Genomic DNA, 24,354 nt, shown 5'->3' on the forward strand with positions numbered 1-24,354 from the left:
GCCGTTGTAGTCCTAACCAACAGCCACTGGCCTGGGAGTCAGGAGACAAGCTTCCACCTCTGGCTTTGCTACTTACTAGCCTCTGAGGAAATTCCTTTGACTTTTTGGGCCTGAAGATCAGACTAGAATCTCTTGTGGACCAGAATCTCTAGGGACCCAACAAAGTTACTCAGATCCACTGGAGCAGGTGTATGATATGATTAATAGCTGCTGGAATAGATTATCCTCCTTGACAAGGTCTAGTTATTGACACACATAGCTCAGGCTATTTGTCTGGCCAATTATAGATCAAAAAGGGAACACTTTAATTGCACATATTGATTATGTGTCAGTTATTTGAGGGGCATCGAGATGGACTGAAAATTATTTTCAAAGCCTTCATATACTTGAAAGCATCTCGGAAGTTGGGAAGAAGCAGAACATAGTCTACTGTGCCGTGAATAAGCCATCCAGGCATAGCGAGGCAGTCATGGAGCCTCATCATCCAGTTCACCCCACACTCCATCTCCCGGGTTTGAACCGATGATGCTCATCTGTCTGGTGAGTGGGGAGCAGGGCCCGGAGGGCAGGCTGATCCACTTCAGCTCACCTCAACGGGGCCTAGCACCTAACCTCAGGGCAACCTTTCTTCTCTGTGGAGAGGCTTCCCGGCTGAAGAAGTCACTGGGCCTGTGGTTGATGTTGGTTGAGCTCTCCTGCTCTCTGTCCATTCCCCTTTCTTATGGAAATAAGACAGTTCACCCGCATTTTCCATGGGACTACCCCTCTTTCAACCTCAGCCTGGGCTTTGGAGACAGATGATCCTCCCCCGCCCCCCACACTGAGGAGGTGGGTGTAGGGTCAAAGTCTGGCCAGTGAAAGATTCCCACTATCCTTGGGTAATACGAAGATTGGTCCAAGGATGGGCACCTAACTCAAATCAGATCAATGACTCCTGTTCTGGATTCTTGTTGGAACCGTTGGGGAAAGTGTGATCTTTCTCCTTCGTGGTTTCTTTGCTGGTGGGTGTAAGCCTATCAATGTGGGGAAGGGCGTTTTTGTTGCTACTTAGAGAACCTGCCTGAGAAGGTTCCAAGTCTCCAAGATGGCTCGCTGGGCTTCTCACCTCCTGGTATTCGGGGCCTCGTGTGGCTCCCTGCCCTGTTGAACAGGACTATCTGTCTAACCGAGAGAATATCGGAAGTGACGCTGCGTGTACTCCAGAGTTAGGTCATGCAAGACACCAGGGCTTCCTTCTTGCTGTCTGTTGGATCACTGGCCCTGGGGGAAGCTGGCTGCTGTGTTATGAGGCCGCTTAAGCTGCCCTGAGCAGAGTTCTGTGTTCAAGGCCTCCTTCTCACAACAAGCACTAACTTTCCAGAGCCGTGAGTAAGCTACTGTGCAAGTGCGTCCTGGAGCCCCACCAAACTGTCAGATGGTGCAGTCCCAGCCAGCATCTGACGGCAAGCCCATGAGGGACCCTGAGCCGGAACCACCCAGTGAAGCCACTCCTAGATTTCTGGCCCTCAGAAAGTGCGGTGAGTAGTAAATGTTCACTGTTGTCTCAAGCTGCTAAGTTTTGGGGACATTTGTTACACAGCAATGAATAACTAGCACACAGTATTAGCTTGGGCCATGGCTAATCACACTGGAGGAGCACACAGCCCTGAAGAACGTGGACTTTTTAAAGCATCTTGACACTATCCTTCCAAACGGGATGGTCCGGAAGACGAATGCTGCCCATCAAGCTCTCATTAAAATCCTTTCTGCTGGCATGGCGGGTTCAAGAAGAGAGTCAGTCCTGCGCTTTCTGAAACACCACTGGGGCATTCATGAGGCTGCAGACTCATTATTTAACCTGAGCACGCTTTCTCTCTCTTTTCTTAAACCACAGTCATTTTCAAATACCTTAAAGAGAACGCTGAGTTTTGCATATTCCTGGAGGCTTTTTAAAACTGGGAGGATTTAGATTTTGTTTACTTATCCATGGAGGAAAATATCACTTGGTAAGTCTGCTCATTTGTACATACCTGAGCTCTGCCCCAGGGGCCCCTCCAGGCTCAGAGCCTCTCCTCCCTGTGGTAAATCGTAGGTGACAGTCACGGCTGGGAAAGCACCCTCTGGGAGCATAGAGAACCACACTGAGAGAGAAGCAGGAGCCGTGTCTGAGGCAGCCACTGGTGCCAGGGAAGCATGAGGAGGATGCGAAGGAAGGCGGGGCCCAGAACCAACGTGAATGGTGGAAATGGACGGTTCTTTCTGGGCAATGAAAACTTTGAGATATCATTGGGCTGTTTAGCTTAATCTGGTGACTTGATAGATATTCTTGGGTCTACCTTTTCCTAAGATGGTGGGGGGGGGGGGAAAGAAGGGGCTGAAAGAGAAACAAGGGTCTCATCTTCCAGGGCCTCTACCTGCTGGGAAGTGACAGAATCTCCTCTTTCCCTGGTGTCCGTCTCTCCTCTGGGGTGTAGCACCCCCTCCCTGTTCTAAGGCCGAAAAACCATGATCCGTTTTGGTTCATGGGCACAAGTCTCAAACAGGTGGCTGGCTAGAGACCATGACTTTAAGTAACTCCAGCTCCCATATAGACCCCCACTGGGCTAGAGTGGTCAAGGGCTGGAAGAGAGGCGGTGCCAGGCTCACAGCCAAAGAGGATGCTGCCTCGCACAGAGTCCCCAAGGATCCTCCACACCCAGTTCAAGATGCTGCCTTTATGGAGGGCTGTCGATGTTCTTTCTGCTCTTTCTGCATCCACCCCAAGAAGAGCTTGCTGCTTGGTGATGGTTCCATGGATGCCCTTATGAGGTCGCTCCAACCATCTTAATGAGGCCGCCTGCTCTTTTCGTGCGATAACCTTGCCAACCAGGGCAAAGCCCTGCATTATGAATCAGAAAGCACAGACTCCAACCGTGGGCCTTAGCTGAGGTCACCTGGAAGTGGCAGCCAGGAAACGAGAGCTTCTGTGGTGCAGCTGTGAAAAGGGGGGTGTCCTCAAAGAGCAGCAGTGGTCACCAACCAAGCCACAGGAGTTGGGGTCCACAGAGGCCCTCTCAGGCAGAGCCACTGTCACGTTGCCAAATACAGTGGTGCAGGCAGAGCTTTACCACTTGCAAAGCTTTTCAGGGGGTGCCCAGGCCAAGTGACATTTTCTCCGTAGATGACACAAGTGAGGCCCAGGGCTATGAAGTGACTTGCGTTGGTGTCCTGGCTCTGTTACAGGATCAGATGTTAGCACCACGGAATGCTTCAGATACTAACAAGGGAGCAGAGAAGACTTCCAGAAACCTCAGCTTTCCTCTGAGCCACTGAGGCCACACTGAGGTCTGAGCCTGGCCGTCTGCCCACATCTGCCAATCTCGGAAGGAGTGGGAGTTGGAACAGAATTCAGTCCTGCTGTTTCCTGACCTTAAGCCGCCCAGCACGTCTAGGAAGCTGGGACAGGAGTGGGGAGGTACAGCTGAGCAGAACTACAACCCCCGCCTCCCCACGTCAATACACATGCTCCAAAGGGCACACTGGAAGAAGGGCCGTCCGCGGAGCTGGGAGAAGCGGGCAGCACAAAGGCCTTTGGGGAAAGCCAGGCTCTTGGGTGACATTGTCAAGACAGAGCAAAGCAGAGACAGGCGGTTCTCAGCTGACTAATTAGCTCACACCAGCAAAGAGAGATGGGCAAGAAAGTCCCCAGTTGTTTTCCTCAAGTTGGTAACAAGAATCACAATTAGGCCTCAAGAGACCTCTCCACTCGCAGGATGGTGTGTTTGTTCTGCTCCTGCAGACCAAGCCTACACTGCACCCAAGTCATGCAGCTTCTTAAAGGGGAAAAATAACCTAGTTTGGCGTACATCCCCTCCCTCCTTCAAGTTCCCTCCTTCACAGGAAGGTCTGCCCTCAGAAACCCAGGGGCTCAATAGACCAAGCAGCACATAATGAACAACTATCATATTAATCAGGTTGGGGTAGGTTCTGCTATGGTAAGAAATAAGCCAAAATAGCAGTAGTGTAAGAGAGCAAAGGTCAATGTCTGGTCGAGAAGGGTATGGGAGGGTTGGGCGCTTTCCAGGGCCACAGTCTTCCTGTGGTGACTCAGGGATTCAGGCTCCCACCAATTTGTGGTGCCACATGTCAACATGTGGCTTCCAGGTCACCCAGGCAGCATGAGAGGGAGTTTGGAGAATTCACACTTGCTCTTAACTGTCCCCACTGGGAGTGACACATGTCATTACTGTTCACAGTGGTTGCCAGAACTAGTCACATGGCCCCACCTGAGCTGCAAAGCAGGCTGGGAAGTGCATTGAGCACGATGGTCTCTGTCACAACTCCCTGTTGTCAAACATGTTCCGAGTATTTGGGGGCTACAGAGGAAGAAGGGGGCCCCTCCCTTTTCTTGGGGATATAAAAAATCCAGGGAAAGTCTCTTCCCCAGTAGACTGGAGATACTGATTGTATGGAGTATGACCAGCAGAATTCCGACTGAAAGGAAGACCTCCATACAGTGAGGGTAATCTGGGAAGAAGGGGATATTTAATTCATGCCATGCTTCACCCACAGAGGGCTAGACCTTGACAGCAAACTAGTAAGGTCTCTGTAGAAAGAGATGAGAAGAGGTATTATCTTCCATGTGTCTCTTGAGGACACGAATTGCATCTAACTTATTTTTGTCTCCCCTGAAGTGACCAAATTTGAAGACTTGTCTATTGGCCCAAGGGAAGATGCTGGTGTCACATCCCTATGTCAGAGTAACTAGATTATATAAAAAAATTCTCTGGCAACAGCTCAGTTTCCTGGTTCCCACTAGGTGGCCAACTTAATTTATTAGACTATGCCTTCATCGGTCATGCTGTGTAAACAATTCATTGTCTGTCTGCATATCCATCCATCCATCCATCCAAACATCCATACATCCATCTATCCAAACATCCCTCCAACCATGCAGTCATCCATCCATCCATCTCTCTATCCATCTGTCCATCCACCAATCCATCCATCCATCCACTCATCCATCCATTGAAATGTTTATTGATTGCTGACTCTTGCTAGGCATGGCTCTAGTCATGGCGTATATAGCAGAGAGTAGGTTGGACTAGATCCTTACTCATCTGGAACTTATATTCCACTATGGAAGGCACACAACAAGCAAGAAAGCAAATACTTAGAAAGGACAATTCCAGAGTGCTTTAAGAGCTATGAGGACTATAAGATGGGATGACAGGAAGGGGAGGGACTGGGATGGAAGGGAGGCTGAGACTGTTCTAAGGGGCTCAGAGAAAGCCTCCCTGAGGAAGTGACGTATGAGCTGAGACCTGAATGAACAGGAGGGTCAAACCTGTGAAAATCTGGGAGAACAGCATTCCAGAAAGAAGAAGCAAGAAGGCAAGAGCTCTGAGGTGGAGATGAGCTTGTTTTGCTAGAGGAATAGCCAGAAGGAAACCAGTGAGGTTGGGACTTAGTGAGGAAGAGGGGCGTGGGGGGTAAGGGGGGGGATGGGCAGCGCTGCATCACACTGGGCCTCTGGCCACCAGATTTCATTCTAGGATTTACGGGCATCTATTAGAGGGTTTTAAGCCGGGGAGTGTCATGATTTGAATTATGTTTTTAAAAGGTCACTGTTAATTTTCATTTAGCAAACATTGACTGTCTACCTAGTGGATTCATCTAAGAGCCATGATAAGCTCCAGATGCAGGGGAAGCAGAGGAGAGCAAGACAGCGGCTTTTAAAAGTTATACAACACACAGGGGCCATAGTGCTGAGCCATTAGCACACCTGGAGGATCAGATTTGACTGAACATCAATGAAACCAGCCGTGAGAAATGTGAAGTCTGGGAGTGGCCCATCAGGCTGGCCCGGGCGACTCTGTCACCGGGACCCAGCAGAGAGTGATGGCTCTCTACAGTGGACCGTCCCAGATTTGTGAAGGGGGATTGCTGTCCCTTCTTCAGCATGGCCCTCAATTTTCTGGAGTCCCGTATATATGGTTCGAGTCTTCCCGGACATGTAGAAAGCAAAGTTCATGAAAATAGAATGTTTTGTGGGGGAAGCCTGGAAAAGGCTCTGCAGGACAGCATCCATTTTTATGGCAAAAGTCTCTTGATTTTCCTTTTGGAATCTGTCCCCTCTCCTGTCTGAGTCCCTATGGTTCAGGTGGGCACTTAGTCCCTCCCCCACACTCCAGGGCTGGAGGGAGACACCAGGTCAAGGCCTGGACCATTATATCCTGCCGGTGACAGATTTGATTGTGTTCAGCTTGTGACGCTAGCTGGGCAAGAAGGTCAATTGAGGGACTTCTTCTGAAGGTGTCCGGACAGTTGCTGTCTTTCTCTGAGATTCTTAGCTGTGAAACTAACAAGGCTGGAGCTTCCGGAAGCCACCATAGGAAGAGCTTTGCCTGAGCACGAAGTCAGAGAGGGAAATACAGAGCCAAGAGCTGGAGGGGGATCCAGCCGCCCCGGGAGTCAGATATACCCTCGCTTGTTCAGGCCTATGAAGTGGTAAATTCTGTCCATCCTTCTATTTTTTTTCCTGAAGCTCAGTTAGATTTTTATTTTAATCACTTGCAAGGAAAAGATTCTCTCTAAAGCAAACATCAAGACAGGACTTCTTTCCCCTCAAGGGGACTACTTTCTCCTTCAAGTGGGTAGAATTGTGTCCCCCAAAAGATATATTGAAGTCTTAACCCTCAGAACCTATGACTGTGACCTTATTTGGAAAGAGGGTCTTTGCAGATGAAATTGAATTAAGATGAGGTCACACTGGATTAAGGTGGGCCCTTGTCCAGTGACTGGTGTCCTTACAAAAGGAGGGAAGATCTGGACACAGAGACACAGGGAGAAGGACGTGTGATGACCTGATCCAAGTGATGTCTCTACGAGCCAAGGGACACCCAGGATGGCCAGCCACCAGCAGAAGCTGGAAGAGGCCTGGAGCAGATTCTCCCTCACAGCCTCAGAGGAACCAGCTCTACCAACACCTTGCTTTTGGACTTGGCCTCCGGAAGGAATGCTGAGAGAGTAAACTCCTGTCGTGTTTAGCCACCAGTTGGTAGCAGTTTGTTAGGCAGCCCCGGGAAATGAATACATCACCCCAAACACATGCAGCCTTTGTGCCTTTCATTCTCCTAGCTACAACTTTTTGATGCACAGGTCAGCATTTTTTCCCATCCACACATCAGTTGGGGCCAGCTGCAGGGAAAGAGTACGGGAGAGAACTTGAGAGGAAGGCCTTTTTGGCCAGGCAGGGGTTCCACTGATCCACATCAAACTTGCATGTGGACCTCTCTGGCCACAGCATCCTCTTCCCTCTACCAGCCTCTCCATCATGCCTCAATCACACCGGGGCTGAACCAGGTCGACGGCGATCACTGGACGGGAGGACTCCGGCCTCCCTAGGAGAACATCCCTGGTCCACCCGTTTTCCTGCCAGAGCCTCTTTGGCTGCTGCTACGGCAGAGAGGGGGCGTCTCCCAGCAAGGAACTAATGACTGCACCCTGGGAAGTGACAAACAGGGTAATGAATTCACAATTACGAGCTTTCCCAGAGGGAAATAGATAAATTGTTCACTTGCACTCCCAGGTGTCCTAGCACAGCCTCATTTGTAAAGTGGGTGTGAAACCGAGGGTAAGACAAAGATTTTGTAGATGAGACACATTCCTGGAAGTCCAGTGGGCCCCAAGCCCAGTGCCCGGGTGGTCCACACAGCAGTCAACTGCCATCAGTCTGCTCACAAGTTTAGCTGCCCAAGACCTTCTGGCCAGAGGTTGGTGTCATGGGTTTAATTGTGCCCCTCCCCAAATTCATATGTGGACATCCTAACCCCCAGTACTAGACATGGCCTTATTTGGAAATAGGGTCTTTGTGGATGTAATTAGTTAAAACGAGGTCATACTAGAGTAGGGTGGGCCCTAATCCAATATGCCTGGTGTTCATATAAAAAGGGGAAATTTGGACGCAGACATGCCCATGCCACGTGGAAAACGCCGTGCGAAGGTGGAGGCAGAGATTGGGGTGAAGCTTCTACAAGACAAGGAACATCAGGGATGGCCGGGAACACCAGAAGCTGCAGAGAGGTCTGGAACACATGCTCCCGCACAGCCTCCGAAGGAACCAGCCCTGCCAACAACTGACCTCGGGCTTCTGGCCTCCAGACTGTGGGACAGCAAATTCCTGTGGTTCAAGCCCCCCACCTGTGGGGCTTGGTTAAGGCAGCCTCGGAAACTAGTAATGCAGCAGGTGAAGGATTGCTGGCGGCTCAAGAGAAGCTGCGAGAAGCCATGGCCTCCACTGGGGGGTGCCGATGATCCTGGTTTCCGTTGGCTTGGGGTCTGGTCTTACTCACCTGGTCCCATAACTCCCTGGCTGTGGGGGCCCCGCCGGTGGCGGAAATGAGGAGGCAGGCCAGGAGGAAGAGAACCAAGCAGCATCGCTCACTTTATTCCCATTCAAAATGAGACCCTGTTGAAAAGTCAGTTTGTTAAGACTTTTGTATCATTTCTTTCTTGAATTCTGGGCACAGAGATCACAGTACAGGCTGTGTGATAATGGCATCTTATGTTGTCCTCTTCAGACAACGACGTTCTTCATTTTCCTAGGAGACACATAGGGGTATTCCGTCTTTCATAAAGCAATATGCTTTTCCTAATTGTCTTGAGAACACACAGCTCCTTCCATTTATATTTGCTTTCCACAATTTAGAGCAGAGATATGCCCAGGGAGAAATACTCCCCTATTATAAACAAAGTGGTGAGCTAGACGGCAAACGAAATTTGCAGTCTGGGTCAGGAAGACCTGCTGGGCGTGGAGGGGCCTGCAGCCCGGAAGCCACAGCAGCACATCCAGCTAGGGCCAACTTGGGTGGTAAGCCCCATTCTGACAGAGTGTCTTAATTATTGAGAGAAGACAGCAATCCAGATTTTTTAGGCCAAAGAGTTAAAAGTTTACTCAATCCTTCTCTATTCCATACACTAATTTTACGTCCTTTTTTAGGACGATCTGAAAACTATTTTGCTTGTCGTTTATTGCCCACCCCCTCTAAAGATAAGGTCTTTGAGAGAGGCCTGGGTCTGTCATGTTTACTGCTCTATCTCCCATGCTTGCAAGCGTTCCTAGCACACAGCAGGTGCTCAACAAATACTGGCTGAATAAATTAATGATCCATCACTCGATATTGTTTGCATGAATACAAGGATTTCATGCAACTTCTCTTTCTGTGGAATCGTCTTGGGCTGCGGCGTTTGATTATTAGGGGAATCTAAAGATCATTCTTTCTTTCACCCAGTCCAGAGTCACCGTGGGCGCTTACACGCCTGAGGAAGTTGACATCTGAATGTCTGTGTGAGATCCAAGAAAGGACAGAGCAGTTGCCCCCGCTGCAGCCCAGAGGGAGGCGGGGGTACACGCTCGCCTGCCACGGCACCCCATTGCCGCCATCCGTCAGCGGGCTCTTAGCGCGTGTGATTTATCTGCAGATCTTTCGGGTCCCGGAGGAGAGAGACTTAGGACACAATGCGCTTTGTCATCATGTGTCAACATCGCCTCAACGCGCAGAGCGGCATTACACGATGTAAGAGGGTAATTGGATTGTGCTGGGATCCTTAGATCTGCATTTTCATTTCCCAAAAGCCACAGTGTTTGGAGAGCCATTTGCAAGTGACACCAGCCCCTTGGATGGGGTCAGCGTGTAGAAAGACAAAGGACAGCCATAAAGCCGCTGAATGCAAACTTTATATTTACAGTCGGTGAGTTTATAAACAGATTACATTCTTACAGTCTCCAATACATTCTGCACGCACGGGGATGGAGAGTAGGCAGTGCCGCGGTGTTAACCGAAGCTTCACGGGGTGAGGATGAAAGAAATGGGGGGGGGCGACTGAAAGCAAAGGATTCTCATCGCAAAGGGGTGACAGCTTAATCACCCAACCAGACCAGGTAAGTAAACTTGGGGACAGGAGCAGGTGGCTTATGGCTGCTGGAATCCCAGTCTCAGCGCAAACGGATAGCACCTGAGTTGGAGGGAGAGTGCGAAGGTTGAGAGAGTGAATGGCTGGAATTTACACACGCGATCCAAGGAGAGTTAAATTATATGCATTTATATAGAGAGAGAGAGAAGGAGAGAGAGGGAGGAGACACACACACACACACACAGACACACAGAGAGAGACAGAGAAAGAGATGAAGCAGAGAGATAGGTTCAGAGACACACAGAGACAGAGAGACACACAGAGAAAGAGAGAAATTAGAGAAGAGATCTAAAGAGATCAGAAAATGATACAAAGGAAAAAAACAGGGAGAGAGAAATTGGCTCTACAGCCTGGGCTCTCTGTGCTTCCCGCCGCTGTGGTTCTCAGGATCGTACCAGTTGGCAAGGATTCCACCACCATCCTCTGCCATGAGGGTGAGATGGGGTAAGAGTCCGCTCTTCTCTCCCTCCACCTCCATTTTACCGGCTTTGCATCTGAGGGGTTGTAGAGATGCTCAAGAGTCCTTCAGATTTCAAGCAACATTAAATCTTCCAGGACCGACTTTGGAACCAAACACTTGCATTACCTCTCTCTCTGCCCCACATGTTGGCACCTTGTCTCCCTCCGTCTCTCCAGGGTGGGGAAGCCTTACGTTCTGCACGAGTGGGAGTGGGGACAGGCTTCCTGCCCAACTTGCCTCTTACACACTCAGAGTCCCCACTCTCCACAACCTGTGCACTCCACATGGACACCCACATTTGTCTCAATAGCCTTGGACAGGAGACCCGACGTGACTGTCGACAGACCCGTCGCAAAACCTCCCTCTCTGCTTCCTAGCAAAGCGAGAGGAAAGGAGCCTCGCTGGGTGTTGAATTCCTTGTGGGTACCGCTTACCCTCACAGACCAGCCTCTTCCAGGAAGGAGAGCATGTGCAGTCCGCCCACTGGGGACTTCTCTATGGCACATCACCAGGTTGCTGACACAAAGCCCGTGGGGGAAGAAAGAGACTCAATGAATGCTGGAAACTGCCCCCCGCTGCCTGTAAGTGACCAACGACTTTTGGAAAGCTGGCAATGCAGTGGAGAAATACAAATCTGAACATGGAGAACTTGCTAAAAAAAAAGAAAATCTTGGTTCTTTGAACCTGACAAATTCTACGCCCCGTGTCCCTAGTTTACAGACAGAGGAATGCTCTGAGTCGTTCAGAGGGTTTCATTTGTTTGTTTGTTCTTGGCATCTGGTTACAAAGATATTGGTGGCCTATTTGCCCACTTGTTCTCTTTCGGTCCTTGTCAGCAATGGCCCTAGTCTGTCAATACCCTGCCCTGCTTTCACTGGGTCTTTGGGGAATAATGACTCAGTCACACCTCCCAGGGGCTGACTGTGGCGCTGGACCATGCCTGTCATCCTGCACACAGGCAGATGCACTGCTCCAACTCAAATGACACGCTTCCTCTCCTTGATCCACTTACTCTCACCCCAGGTCTCGCCTTCCTTTCGTCCTCTGTGATGCTGACTATGGGAGCCACGTGGATTTTACAACATCCAAATTGCTTTGACGATCCTTCTTTCCTGGAAGCTCTCAGAAGCTCAGTGACTCAGAACTCATTTTTCTTCCAAGTTTTAAAAATCTTGCTATGCATGATAAACCTCTTAATATGGACCAGGACATTGTACACTGGAATGTGTGCATTGCTTCTGACTCGGGGCCTCCTCAGCTGCACCAGGATCGTTTCCTAGGCCTCTGTTGCCAGGGTCACCCTCTTCTTGTCCTGTCATTTCATGTCTCCCCCAGGGGCACCATTGTCACACATCCTCAAATTAAAGGCTGAAAGGTGAGTGAGACCAATATTGGCGAGTGTCCGGCTTACACGTCTTCGTGTAACCTTTCCATGTAGTCATGGAGCTCCTTGCACTCTCCAGCGTCCAGATCCTGGCAGACCCAGCTCATGTTAGCCTCCCCACTTGTCCCCGTGGAGTTCACGGTGGGGCACTCATCATCTGTGGAGATGGTGGCAAAGGTAGTAAATTTCACTCTTTTCCTTTTTGAGGTGGGGGACGATGGGGGCTCATTTTTCTGATCATTCTCATCAGAGACTATGGGTCCTGAAGATTTGAACAGCGGCCCATTGATGCTCTTTTGGGAGTTTGTGCTGAGGAGATACTTACTCTCTTCGAAATCCATGCCCCTGTCAATGGCAGTGATCTGCTCATCTCGGGAGGATGCGAAGTTAATGTGATTTTCCAACAGTTCTGTCCGGTGGCTCAACCCAACCCAGTCATGGGAGTGACTCAACCCTTCCTGCTCTTCAAAGGGAACCTGTTTGTGCCTGTACTTCAATGCAAAGGTCACACAGTTTATTAGGAAGACCAAAATGGCCAGGCAGAAGACACCCAACAGAGCGTACATCCCAATTTCCAAGTCACTCAGCCCTTTGGATGCCTGCGTGAGGTCATTCTCATCCACGTCCCCATTGCTTCTGGGGAGGTCCACCTGGGCAGGGAAGCTGGTGAGGTCAACGGGGATGGTCTGAAAACCACTGTCATCATCTAAAAGGCTTTCCTGGCCTTTGTTCTTCTGGAAGGTTGACCTCTCTGTGGTGGAGCCTCTTCCTTCCGTGAGGCCCACAGAGGAACTGCCATAGTGCTGTCCCTCTTGACTCCCCCATTCTCGCATGGGTCTTTTGGGTCTTCTGTCACTGACGTTATTTTCCAGGTGAACTCCTGTTCCCATGTGTCTGCTGTCGCTGGTGTTGGGGCTAGCATCATTTTGACCAAATTTGACTCTGATATTGGCTGTTCCCACAGCCAGCACACTCTTCCGCTTGGATTTCTGGCATGATTCACTAATAACCATTTCGATCCTTACCAGAGCACCCTGTCCTTCGGTTTCAGCAGCGATTATAGGCCACTTGAATTTGGGATTATGGTGGATGGAGACCACCTTCTCGTCCAGGGATGTGGCCATCAGGGAGAAGTCTTTCCCATCGTAAATATCCAAGGGAGTGACGGAGCCATCACTGAACTGGATCCAGCAACTGATGGCCGCTTCCTGTTGAATAAAGTAAGTCAGTTAATCAAAACGGGCCCCAAAGCTCAGGGAACACCAAGTCTTAGCAAAATAGGCACTCTGTGGCAAAAATAGTATGACAAGAACAAATAAAAACATTTTAAGCAGTACAGAAAAAGAGTTAAGAGGTGCCAAGAGTATGAAAGAAAATGAATTCTCAGAAAGATGTAAAACCAAAAGAAAACGACAACAACAACATTAAAATGACAATGAAACAGGACCAGTTATAAACACTCCATAATAAGGTTTGCTTTTCCCCCGAGGTGTTGAAGGACAGACGGGTTCTTGAGGCAGGGCAAGATCTGCTTCTGCGGGATGATAAATTGCATGTCAAAGGGTATTGCCGGTTAGCGGGCTCATTTACAAGTGTTACATGTTTAAATGAAAAGTATTTATTGCGTTATTTTTAAGTTGCTTTAAGCCCGAGTCTCCGTTCATTACTCACAGCACAGATAAAGCCCTCATCTGGACAAGGACGCCCCGGAGACGCTGCTGTCTCTGGTTGCACTGCCCTGCCTTCTCTGGTCCACAGGAATAGTTTGTACCAGCTTTGGACACAGCTGGTTTGGAGGCGAGCACTTAAACCAGCCAGAAAGATGGACTGTGTCTGAGAGTCTTTGTCTTCCTCCCACACTCCACCCCAACCAGGTGGGGGAAACTGGGAGACCAAAGAGTGGCCAGGGCCAAGGTCTGTGCACGCCCCAATCTCTTGCCTTTTTACTTTCTTGTTTGAGACAACTTTCCTCGGGACTAGTTAGACCAGGGAGATCAGGGAAGAGGAGCTGACCTCCAGTTTAAGGCAAGCCTTCAATGTCAGTGAAGATGTCATCGTGCTGACAGGGAACTGGCAGGCCCATTGCTTCCTCCCTCCTCCCGCCTCTTGGAGAACCTGCCTGGCCCCAAGCCCAGAATGATGACCTGCCCTAGGAGGCACCTGGCCCTGCACACCCGGCTACAGCTGATTGGACGGGGGACAGCTGCCGTTGGGGTCATTAACCTCAGTGGCTCTGAGCCCACGGCATCTCTCTCCTTCCCCATCCTTCTCTCCCTCTCTCTCAAATTTGAAATAGGAAAGACAGGACGGAAGCACTTAACTTGGGAAGATGAGTGGGAGCTCATAGAAAGTGGGGAATGAAGCCCCATTCTGGAGCAACCACGATGGATAGCGTGTAAGCAAATGTTTGGGCACAGCATTTATCTGTGGGGAGAGAAAAAGAGATCAGACCAAAAGGAAGTCACAGGGGAAGGAGGAAGTGGGCGTGAGAGAGACCATTGACGCTCCAGTTCCTCCAAGTTCTCATGGCTGGAGTCTATGAGGGTCCCCTAATCCTCATAATAAATGCCGTGCTATGTAAGCTTGCTTCGGTGGGTTTCTCTTTCTCGAGACCAAAGAGCCCCTGACCAGGACAGAAGCAAATTTACCCTGGTGGTGCTCAGTCTTTGGAAGTGAGAAGAAAGGCTCCTCAAGTGTGAGTGGTGGCCTCTGCTCCTCCCTCAGCTCAGCCTGGAGATACTTCTATTGTTAGACATGGGCTTGGAAGATGCTGCCAAGACCCAGGGCAACAGCTGCCAGCCGTGACCCTGATTTACCAGGTTCTTCCACCCTGCCTTGAAATCGGAGCAGGACATTCAAATGCACGCTGGATTTCTTGCAACTGAAATGTCAGAGCCCAGTTGCACGCAGGGACTAAGGGCCATCCAAGCAAACGGTGGGGCGAACCTCAGGGGGGCACGGTGGAAAGGGATTAGCTCTTTGGCCTTGTTCTAACTGTGTCGCTGCTCCCTTGACTCCTAAGTGCTGGTAACCTGGTTTTATCACCCCATGAAGACAGAAAGAAGCCTCGGGTTATTTCTCTTTTGCTATCTGGAACTCGCATTCTGCCTGAGAAAAGGGAGGTTTGCCTTTGGCAAGCACGCATATCTGTTAGTGGGATCATCCACTTTAAAGTGTTTTCTAATCCAAAACCCTGCACACAAAGACCACAGTGAAAAGGCCAAGGGACCAGCTAACACCTGGGGGGTGGTGCGTTAAGTGATAGGGACAGGCTGGGCAAACGGGATGGCTCTGTGGGCTGGGGCACGGTTGGCTCAGCAGGCTTCCCGCTCAGGACAAGGCTGGTGTGAGAGGGGCCGAGGCGGGAACTGCCTGAACAGGGGACAGCTTCCAGGAAGGGCCCCTGACCTGTAAGGGAAGCTGCCAGGAAAATTCCCTGCGTGGGTCGGAGCCCTTCCCACACCCCACAGGAGGATGGTCCCATCTCGCGGGGCACAGAGAGAATCAACCGCTGGAGACCAGTCTGTGGTTGTTGAGCAGGTTCATCAAAGTCTCCATGCTCCTTCTAAGAAATAATGTTTACTCACCTCTGATGAGGGAGGGGACCATAGAACACTTGCAAATGTCCCGTGAATGGTCCCCTTTGTCTGGAAATCATTGTGTCAACACATAAACACACACATACACACAATGCACACATGTACACACACAGCATAAACACACACACATGCATACACATACACAACACACACATACACGTAGCATACACACACACAACACGTCCTCTGTTAGCACGCACTGGTTTTAAATAAAGAGAAAGAAGATCACGATTGACGTCACCATGGGCTCTTTATTTCTGCCCTGAACTAAGCAACGAACGTTGCTCTCTCTCCTCCTGTCTCCTCCTGACGCCCAGACCTGTTAGCCCGTCCTTCTTGCAGGGACCTCGCAGCAGGCTGTGGACCCCGTCTGGAATCTGCCTCCGCCCTCACCTCCAGCCCCTGCCCCTCGGGGGACAGCAGTGTCGGGGCCGCTGTGCCAGGGCCTTTGGGTAGGTGAGGAACGTGAAGCGGCACGGGGCTTCCTGAGTGCACTAGGCATTCGCTGGACGGGCAGTGGAGCCTCCTGCCAGCCTGTCTGTCTCCTGGTGGCCTACCATCCGTTATGCACTGCAACCTTTGTTTTTGGGCATCTCTGTTTCGGGGGGCTAGGCCATGAGGCAAATCAGCCATTGTTTCACAAGCCCCTTCCCAGACTGAGAAACACCAAGGTGCCATCCCATCCTTTTGTGGGATCCCTGATTTATGACTCCTCCTGACGGGTAGCCTAATCTAATGTGTGACCTCACCCCTCTATGCGACCTCACCTGATGTGTGACCCTGCTCGATTCAGGACTCTACCCAATGAACAACCCCATCTGACGTGGGACCCAACCCCACTGTGTGACCCCCCTGATGTGTGACCTCACCTGGTGTGTGACCTCACTTGATGTGTGACTTTACCTGCTATATGACCCACCTGATATGTGACCCTCCTGATGTGGGACCCTCCTGATGTGGGACCCCACCCCATCTGTCCCAAGCCCTCCCTCCATACCTGTTTGGGCCTTTGCAGAAGTTCCTGAGCCACCGCTGTGGCGAAGATGGCTCTGTTGCTCCCTGGGCTGAGCTGCAAGGAGAGTGACAGCCCTGTCACCAACTGGACCCCGAGGTCTGTGATTGTTACCTTCTCATCTAGCACGGTGATGGTCTTTTCAGCCAAGATGGCGTCCGACAGAGGCGACAGGATCTGAAAGGCAGAGCCAACATGGCAAGGAAAAGCTTTCTGTGGTCCCAGAGATTTCTCCAGGAGCATGAACGACGCTCCACACAGGGAAGGGACTGAGACGACAAATGAGCCAGATGGAACAAAAGCGGGCCTTTCCCGCTGAAGCTTTCTTCTAAAAGATACATCTTGCTTATGAAAGTATATATATATATATATATATATATATATATATATATATTTTTTTTTTTTTTTTGGAGAAAGATTAGCCCTGAGCTAACATCTGCTGCCAATCCTCCTTTTTTTGCTGAGGAAGACTGGCCCTGAGCTAACATCCGTGTCCATCTTCCTCTCCTTTCTATGTGGGACACCTGCCACAGCATGGCTTGACAAGCAGTGCCATGTCTGCACCCGGGATCCGAACCGACAAACCCCAGGCCGCCAGAGGGGAATGTGTGCACTTAACTGCTGCGCCACCAGGCCAGCCCCTGAAAGTTACTTTTTAAGTAACAGCAAGATGCTGTCAGGGAGTGGATGGGGCAGGACTTGACACCCCACCCCCACCACACAAATACAAACTCCATTACCCATCATGCACCACCTGGATCCTTGAAAGGAGAAATTAACATTTTCATTCATTTGAGTACTAACTTTATGATTCTTCTACATCGCGGACCATCTCTACCATATTTAGTGCATATTTGTTTAAAATTATTTACATGACTTAAATAATTTGTTAAAAAGCTTCATAGCATCAAACAACGATGTTTCGATATGCTAGTTATATATTTACATATTTCTCTCTCACACACGTGATGACCCATGTGTGATGAGAAGGACAGACTGTTGGTCCAGGTGCTACCTAGATCCTCCTGTGTGTCCCTGGGAGGTCACACTCCATGCCTGGGGAAACATGGAGCAGTGGTGCTCAGCTGCCTGTTGGAATACCAGCCTGCATCCTCTGATAAACATAGCTGCAATTCTCCGCCTGCTGCCCACACCCTACAGTCTCACTTCTCCTCTGGACCCCCGTGATGACCTGGGAAATGAAGCTTACATTCAGTTTAGACCCTGAGGAGGAAATCCTGCTTTGGAAGAGCATCTGTGGAGTCACAGCTCCGTCTCCTCACCCCTCCCCCACGTTATGAAGGGCTGATTTAGACAGCTCCCCATGAATCCTTAACCTTCTGGATGAAATGGGTTGCATCCTTCTTTCACCTGCTTTCTTGACATAGTTCTCTTTTCAGGTTCTTGGGGATATTTATGAAGATGTACGTCAAGATAGCAGTTTTCCCAGGACTCCTTAAATTCATTTATCAAAGCTCTATATTTCTATCCAAACACCGTCTTCAGTTTCTAAGTCTGGCTATGACAATTTGAATGGCAGTGAGCATGAGATATGAGTTCCCAGAAGAAAATGGATAAGCGAATTCATAACTCAGGAGGACTCAGTGGGAATAAATAAAAGGGAGGAAGTAGGTCTCAGGAAGAGATGCCCCACCAGGAGAATTTCCACGTTTAACGCATGGGATGCTGGCCCATTTCCCTCCTACTACCTGACTTCTGAACACGGTGCTACTCCCTGCTTGCACTGAAATTATCATTTACAGTGAGTGCTTAATACCAAGTTTTCGTCTTGGTTCAGTTTCTAGGTATCAGTGTCAGTTTAGCCGATGGATTGATTGCATGAATTAGATCTTTAATTTAGATTTTTCAACTAAAAGTCAGTTGTGGAGGTTGCACACTCTTGTTTAGGAGGGAAATATGTTTTGTTCAACATAAATAATATTTTAAAATGGAATTAATGACCATCCTTAAAAAAACAGAAGATTTCATGTAAAAAGATAAATTTCTAGGGGCTGACCCAGTAATGCAGTGGTTAAGTTCACACACTCCACTTTGGTGGCCCAGGATTCGCTGGTTCAGATCCCAGGCACGGACCTATGCACCACTTGGCAAGCCATGCTGTGGTAGGCGTTCCACATATAAAGTAGAGGAAGATGGGCACGGATGTCAGCTCAGGGCCAGGCTTCCTCAGCAAAAAGAGCAGCATTGGCAGCAGATGTTAGCTCAGGGCTAATCTTCCTCAAAAAAAAAAAAAAAAAAAAAAAAAGATAGATTTCTAGCTTCTCTGGAAAAGTTGCAACACCTGGCCATATTGGGCTCTCGCATTTCCTCTTGGCTGCTTCTGGATATGAGTAGCAGCCTCTTCTTCACCACACTCCTCACCACTTCCTAACACTTAGGGCCCCAAATGGTCTTCATCTTTCAGCTCACGCCCAGCCTGCTTTCCACACTGTACCTTCTCAGCTTTTAGAGATCATCTGAGCCCCTGACTCCCGGGTGACTATTCAAACTAATTTATTTTCCTCCTTGAATAAAATGCTTTCTTTTCAATACCAGCCAATTTCCCAGAATGGATATGTTTTAAATCTTCCACAATCCAACATAGTTTCACTTATAAAGCTTCCTTATGCACAACTATTTTAGAAACCTCACTGATTGGCTAACAGGATAATCGCCTCTCCTATAAATGGGGAAGATATGAGGAGTAAAATTTGTTCTCAGACAGGAGGGCAATGACTAAACCCCCGTCACCCCTCCCAGGACAGTGTTTTGTGAAAGTGCTTGTTTCACGACTCCCATGCTGCACACTGGTCCTCTCCCACCCGTTCCCAGGAGCAGGTGCCCACATGACCAACGGTGTCACAATAACCTTGTTCCTGTCTCCTGCACATTTCTGAAATGCTCCAGTTTTCATCAGCCCTGAGGTCGGGATTTGGTAGAGGGAGCACGACATCACGGCGGGACGGGAAGCTTTTACTCGACAATGGTCAGTGAGATGGAGTGGCTAAGCAAGAAGCTGCTGGCCACATCCACGATTCCCATCAGGTCAGCTCACCCGAGGGCTCTGTTCCCAAGAAGGTAACATCTACCGTGGCTTGGAGACAAACAGTGTATTGGAGTTTCAGACGTGACCCAACCAGAGGAGCCAGACCAGCGTTTCTCAAACGCAAGCAATTTGTGAGGAATTTCAAGACTCTTGTTGCCTCGTTACACCACTTACATTATTTCCTTGACAGTTTCTTTCAGTCTGCTCACCTAGAAACAGACATTGTTCAGAGCAATGACAAACAGCCGAATTCTGACCTGGGCAGGGATGAGGCAGAGACACAGAGCCCGCGCCTGTGGGGATTTCTTACCTGAATGGTGGTCATTCCAAGCTCTTGGCCAATCAGGACTTGTCCCCCTTGCAGCTTGGCGATCCGGGGCTCCTCCACCTGCATGAAGTCATTCACCAGCTCTGTGATGTCCACCTGCCAGTCTGAGCCCAACAGGTGGGCCAGGTGCCCCCCAGGGCCAGCTGCCTCGGCCACAAACTGTGTTAAGACCCGCACCATGGCGTGCTGGTATTGGAGCGTGCAGCCTCGGCCCCTCCTCTCGTCTTCATCCTCTTCCTCGCTGTCCCGAGCTGGCCTGTCAAAGGGTCAGTTCAGTTTAACAGACACCGACTTGCTGGGACAACAGTCAGGGGCTGTGTGTGAAGGTGGGTGGGCCATGAGCCCTCCCATTCAGGGAGTTCACAGGCTGGTGTGACAGACACCCAGAGTAATTCTCAGGATATTTGACCACTGGTATGGCACGAGTACTGACCAGTTGGAATGGATTGGTGTGGTAAGCAGGGTTCTAAGGTGTCTCCCTAAATCCCCACCTCCTGGTATCCACTTTGTGGACTCCCCTCCATTTGAATGTGGGCTGGACCTAGTAATCTGCTTCCAGTGAAAAATTATAGCAAAAGTTATAGGATGTCACTTCCAAGATTAGGTTTGAAAAGACTATGACTTCTGTCTTGCTCGGCACTGTTTCCTTCGTTCTCTCTTGCTTGCTCTGACTAAGCAGGCCGCCATGTTGTGAGTGGCCCTTTGGAGATCTCCACATGGCTAGAAACAAGAGGGGGCCAATGGGGAACAGGGACCCTCAGTTCAACATCCTGTGAGGAGCTGAGACCTGCCAACAACTGCATGAACTCGGATGCAGACCCTTCCCCACATGAGCCCTGAGATGAGACTGCAGCCCCGGCTGACAACCGGACTGCAGCCTGTAAGAGACCCAGCTAAGCCGTACCTGGATTCCCAATCCAGAGAAACTGTGAGTCAGTACATGTTTCTCTTCTAAGCCACTAAGTTTTGAGAAAGGTCATCAAATTTTGTAGCAATAGATAACTAATATAATAGGGCTATGGGTGACTGGTAGAGCCCTATAAACCAGTATACAAAGGAGGTATTGAACTCAGGGGAAGATGAATTCGTGATAACGAATGTAGAAATGGCCAGGATGGTTTGGCCAGGAGACAGGTGTTAGCTGCTCCCTCAATGCCTGATGCCTTATGGGCAGCAGCCCTTTCCAGCATCACTGCAGTCTTCATCAGAACAACAGCTGCTCACCTCTCAAACTAGTTCTGTTGCCGCATTTGAGCTGGACAGCTGTGAAGGCATCTGGATGTGCCACCATCAGATTCGGCCAGTTCTTTAGTGAGTTTTTCCCTGCAGTTGTGTGCCCTCAGTAGCATCCATTATCTCTCCTAACTTCACCCTCCAACTCAACACCAGAAACCCCAGCAGGTAAGAAAGGGATCATTGTTGAAACCATCTTCCAGCTGCACATGGGACCCACTGCCTTCATCTTTAAAGCCATCCCCTCTCCCAGGGGCCGCAAGGACTGAAAGTGGTGGACTTCCAAGGGAAGGAATATAAACGTCATCCCTCAGGTAAGTACCAATTCCCTACCCCCCGCTGAGTACACAGCCTCCAGGAATATCTCCTTCTCTAACTCTGCACAGGCTCACTTTTGGCTTTCTACAGATCACTTATATATGGATCCTTAAGCATGGTTTTCTCTGAGATGACAAAGTCTCTGAACACAGAACCTGAGCTTCTACAACTCTCTTTGTATGTGAGGCCTGTTGCCTGACGTAGATGATGGGGACTTCTCACTCTATCACGCACCATCAGAATGATAGACCAGGCACACAGGTGACCAGCTTCGTTCTTCATCTTCCCATGGCAAAGCGATCTCAGAGCTTCTGAACCTGGGGCCTGGAGAGGCTGCCCAAGTCAGGGAGAATCTGTTCAGATGTCTCTCCAGTGGACATCTGTTGTTTGTGTCCCCCAGAATCACTTCTCCCGTTCTTCTGGAACTGATGTGTTAGTTCAGGCAGAGGTTACCTCTTCCTCTAGCTCCCCAGGTTCCAGCCAAGGGGTTGTGGCTGAAGTCTAGCCAGCCAGTCAGTGCTTGCTATCCCCTTGGCTGCGGTGATTAGATTAGGGATGGGCACACAACCCAAGTGAAGATAAGACTCAACTCCATGACTTTTGCTGGAATTACTGGGAAAGAGAGGATGCACTTTCTGTGGAACTGCAGAGAACATGGAATGGAAGTCTGGAACCTCCTGAGAAAAGCCTGATAGAGGATGAAGCCAACACAAAGCAAACCAGAGCCGAGAGGCAGAGAGACACCCAGTCCTCAGGAGTTTATTTGAATCCCCAGATCCAGTCGTGGCTGAAATGAGGCACCCTCTAAATTTCCATTTTAGCTGGAGCACATTTGAGTTGGGCCTCTCTTATGGAGACTGGACTCGCTCACCCACCTTTTGTTGGAGACGATGGGCACTCTCCAGCCCTTGATCTGATTGAGCTCGGTGTCGGAGACCTCTATCTGCAGCGGGAGCCGGGGGACCCACACCGTCATCTCCAGAGGACTGTGCAGGTGCTGGTAGGTGAAGTTCACCACCACGTTCACCTTGCCCTTCATTTCTTTCCCGTTGACGAAGACGTAGTCACACCTGTCAGAAACCTGTAAGGAGGTCAGAGAGGGGACGCATGAGTTTTATCATATCCCATAGCCAAAGGAACAGCAGGAGACAGCGGAGGAGGAAAGGGACGTGCCACAGCTGTTTTGGGGGCACCATTGTGAGGAGTATGTCCTAGTGTGGACATTGGTTCTTGCTTTCTGATATGGCAGAAATGGCGGGTGTGATAACAGATGCTGTGGGGCCACCACCTCTCCTGGGATCGCTTATGGGTCGGTACACTCACCCCTCAGGCACTGCAGGTGCATCACAGAGAAGTTATGCCCTTAGGTGGCTGGAGCTGTCCCTCAGAGTGACCTGGGTGCTGTGTACCACCCACCCCACTTCTTTGCCTGGTGACTTCCTGGTATGCTCAAGGAGGAACAAACTGCGTGCACAGTTCACTCGCCAGAGCTCCTCCTGGCATCTGGCCGACGTGGATTTCCTTGGAAACTGTCCTTGCTCAGCTTCTCTCCTTTCTGCATCCTGCTTCCTTCGCTCCCATGTGAATTTCTCCTGAGAACTTCTGCAATAAATCAAGTGCATACAGCCTCCCATCTCAGCTGCGGGGCGGATTCTGAGATATTCCTCATGGTTCCCTAGAGAGTCTCAATGGCATGCCCGCCACTTGCCCACAGAGGTAATTGCCCTCCTTTGGCTTCTCTTCCTTCCGCATGTCCTGTCCTGTCCCCGCCCCCACTCTGCTTCCTGGAGTCACTCCCCAAATGCCCACCTGCACTCAACTCCGTGCCACAGGCCCTGCTTTCCAGAGGACGTGCACACGTTAATCCAGGCACGCCAGCCGACGTCATCCTCAGGGCCACCACAAGATGGGCACTCCTGTGGGTCCCATATTCCAGACGGGGAAACTGAGCATAAAGGAGCTTGACCACGGTCAGCCCCCCCAGGAAGGAGGAGAGCCACCACGACTCGGTCCTGGGGGGTCCACGTACTCAACTGCCGCCCCCCACACAAGCCGGCTCCTCTCTGCCGACGTCCGAGGGGAGAACCAAGTACAATGAAAGGATTTTGTCCTCGTGTCTCTGTCTCCCAGCTCTTCAAGGAGTTTACCTCATCCTCAGTGAGCGTCGGGGCAAGTCTTGGGGGTGGTGTGGTGGGCTGAACAACGGCCTCCAGAGCTATCAAGCCCTAACTCCTGGAACCCATGGGTTTGCCCTTATGTGGCAAAAAGGACATTGCAGACGTGATTAAGTGAGGGATCTTGAGATGGGCAGATTATCCTAGATTATCCCGGTGAGTCCTAAATGTAATCCCAGCGTCCTTATAAGAGTGAGGTGAGGATATTTGACAACTGAAGCCAAGGAAGGCCACGTGCCCCTGAAGCGAGATGCTGTTCTGGGCTTTGATGATGGAGGAGGGGCCCAGGACTAACCTCTAGAAGCTGGACGGGACAGCAACGGACCCTCTCCTGGAGCTCTGGAGGGAGTGCGGCCCTGCTCACACCTTGATTTTGGGCCAGTGAAGCCAATTTGGGATTTTGTCCTGCAGAACTGGGAGAGAATAAGTGTGTGGTGTTTGAAGCTGCCAGGTGTGCGGTAACTCGTGTCGGCAGCCCTAGGGGATGAACGCAGAGGGGGTGAGGTGGGTGGAAGCAGAGGCCGTGAGGGTGGGGCTGGCTGGTGATCCCTCGGGCGAGTGGAAGGAGCCCTCCCATTCACTGAGCACTTCCTACGCCAGGACCAGCACTGGGCTCGCCACAGCTACGGTCTCAGTCATGACTCACAGCCACTCAGGGGCAGGCTGCTGTCCTCACGGCCCCATGATCACCCTGGGGCCTGAGACAGGAAGTCACGCTTCCCCAGGATGCACAGCTGGAAAGTGGGAAAGACACCCTCAGCCCCAGCTGGCACCCGGCTGTCCCCTCTCTGGCAGGTGCGACATTCCTGCCCGAATGCTCCTCCCGGTCTCTTTTTGCAGGAGGCACACCTCCCTCTGGCACTTGGA

At 50.4% G+C, this 24,354-nt stretch overlaps 1 protein-coding gene across 2 annotated transcripts in view; it reads right to left on the reverse strand.

The window, feature by feature from the left end:
• Positions 1-9,679: 9,679 nt before the first annotated feature.
• The window catches only part of TMEM132D (transmembrane protein 132D), a 596,330-nt gene continuing 581,655 nt past the window's right edge, over positions 9,680-24,354 (reverse strand). The window contains exons 6-9 of one of the 2 annotated variants that reach the window (XM_070627303.1): positions 22,189-22,394; positions 19,745-20,018; positions 16,374-16,565; positions 9,680-12,985 (exon numbers count right to left, since the gene is read on the reverse strand). In XM_070627303.1, coding sequence (XP_070483404.1) covers positions 11,801-12,985; positions 16,374-16,565; positions 19,745-20,018; positions 22,189-22,394 — 1,857 coding nt within the window. In that variant the 3' untranslated portion in view covers positions 9,680-11,800. The remainder of the gene's footprint in view (positions 12,986-16,373; positions 16,566-19,744; positions 20,019-22,188; positions 22,395-24,354) is intronic. The other variant, XM_070627304.1, reaches the window with a different exon arrangement.

This window comes from Equus przewalskii, chromosome 7, assembly GCF_037783145.1.
Source record: "Equus przewalskii isolate Varuska chromosome 7, EquPr2, whole genome shotgun sequence".
NCBI lineage: Eukaryota > Metazoa > Chordata > Mammalia > Perissodactyla > Equidae > Equus > Equus przewalskii.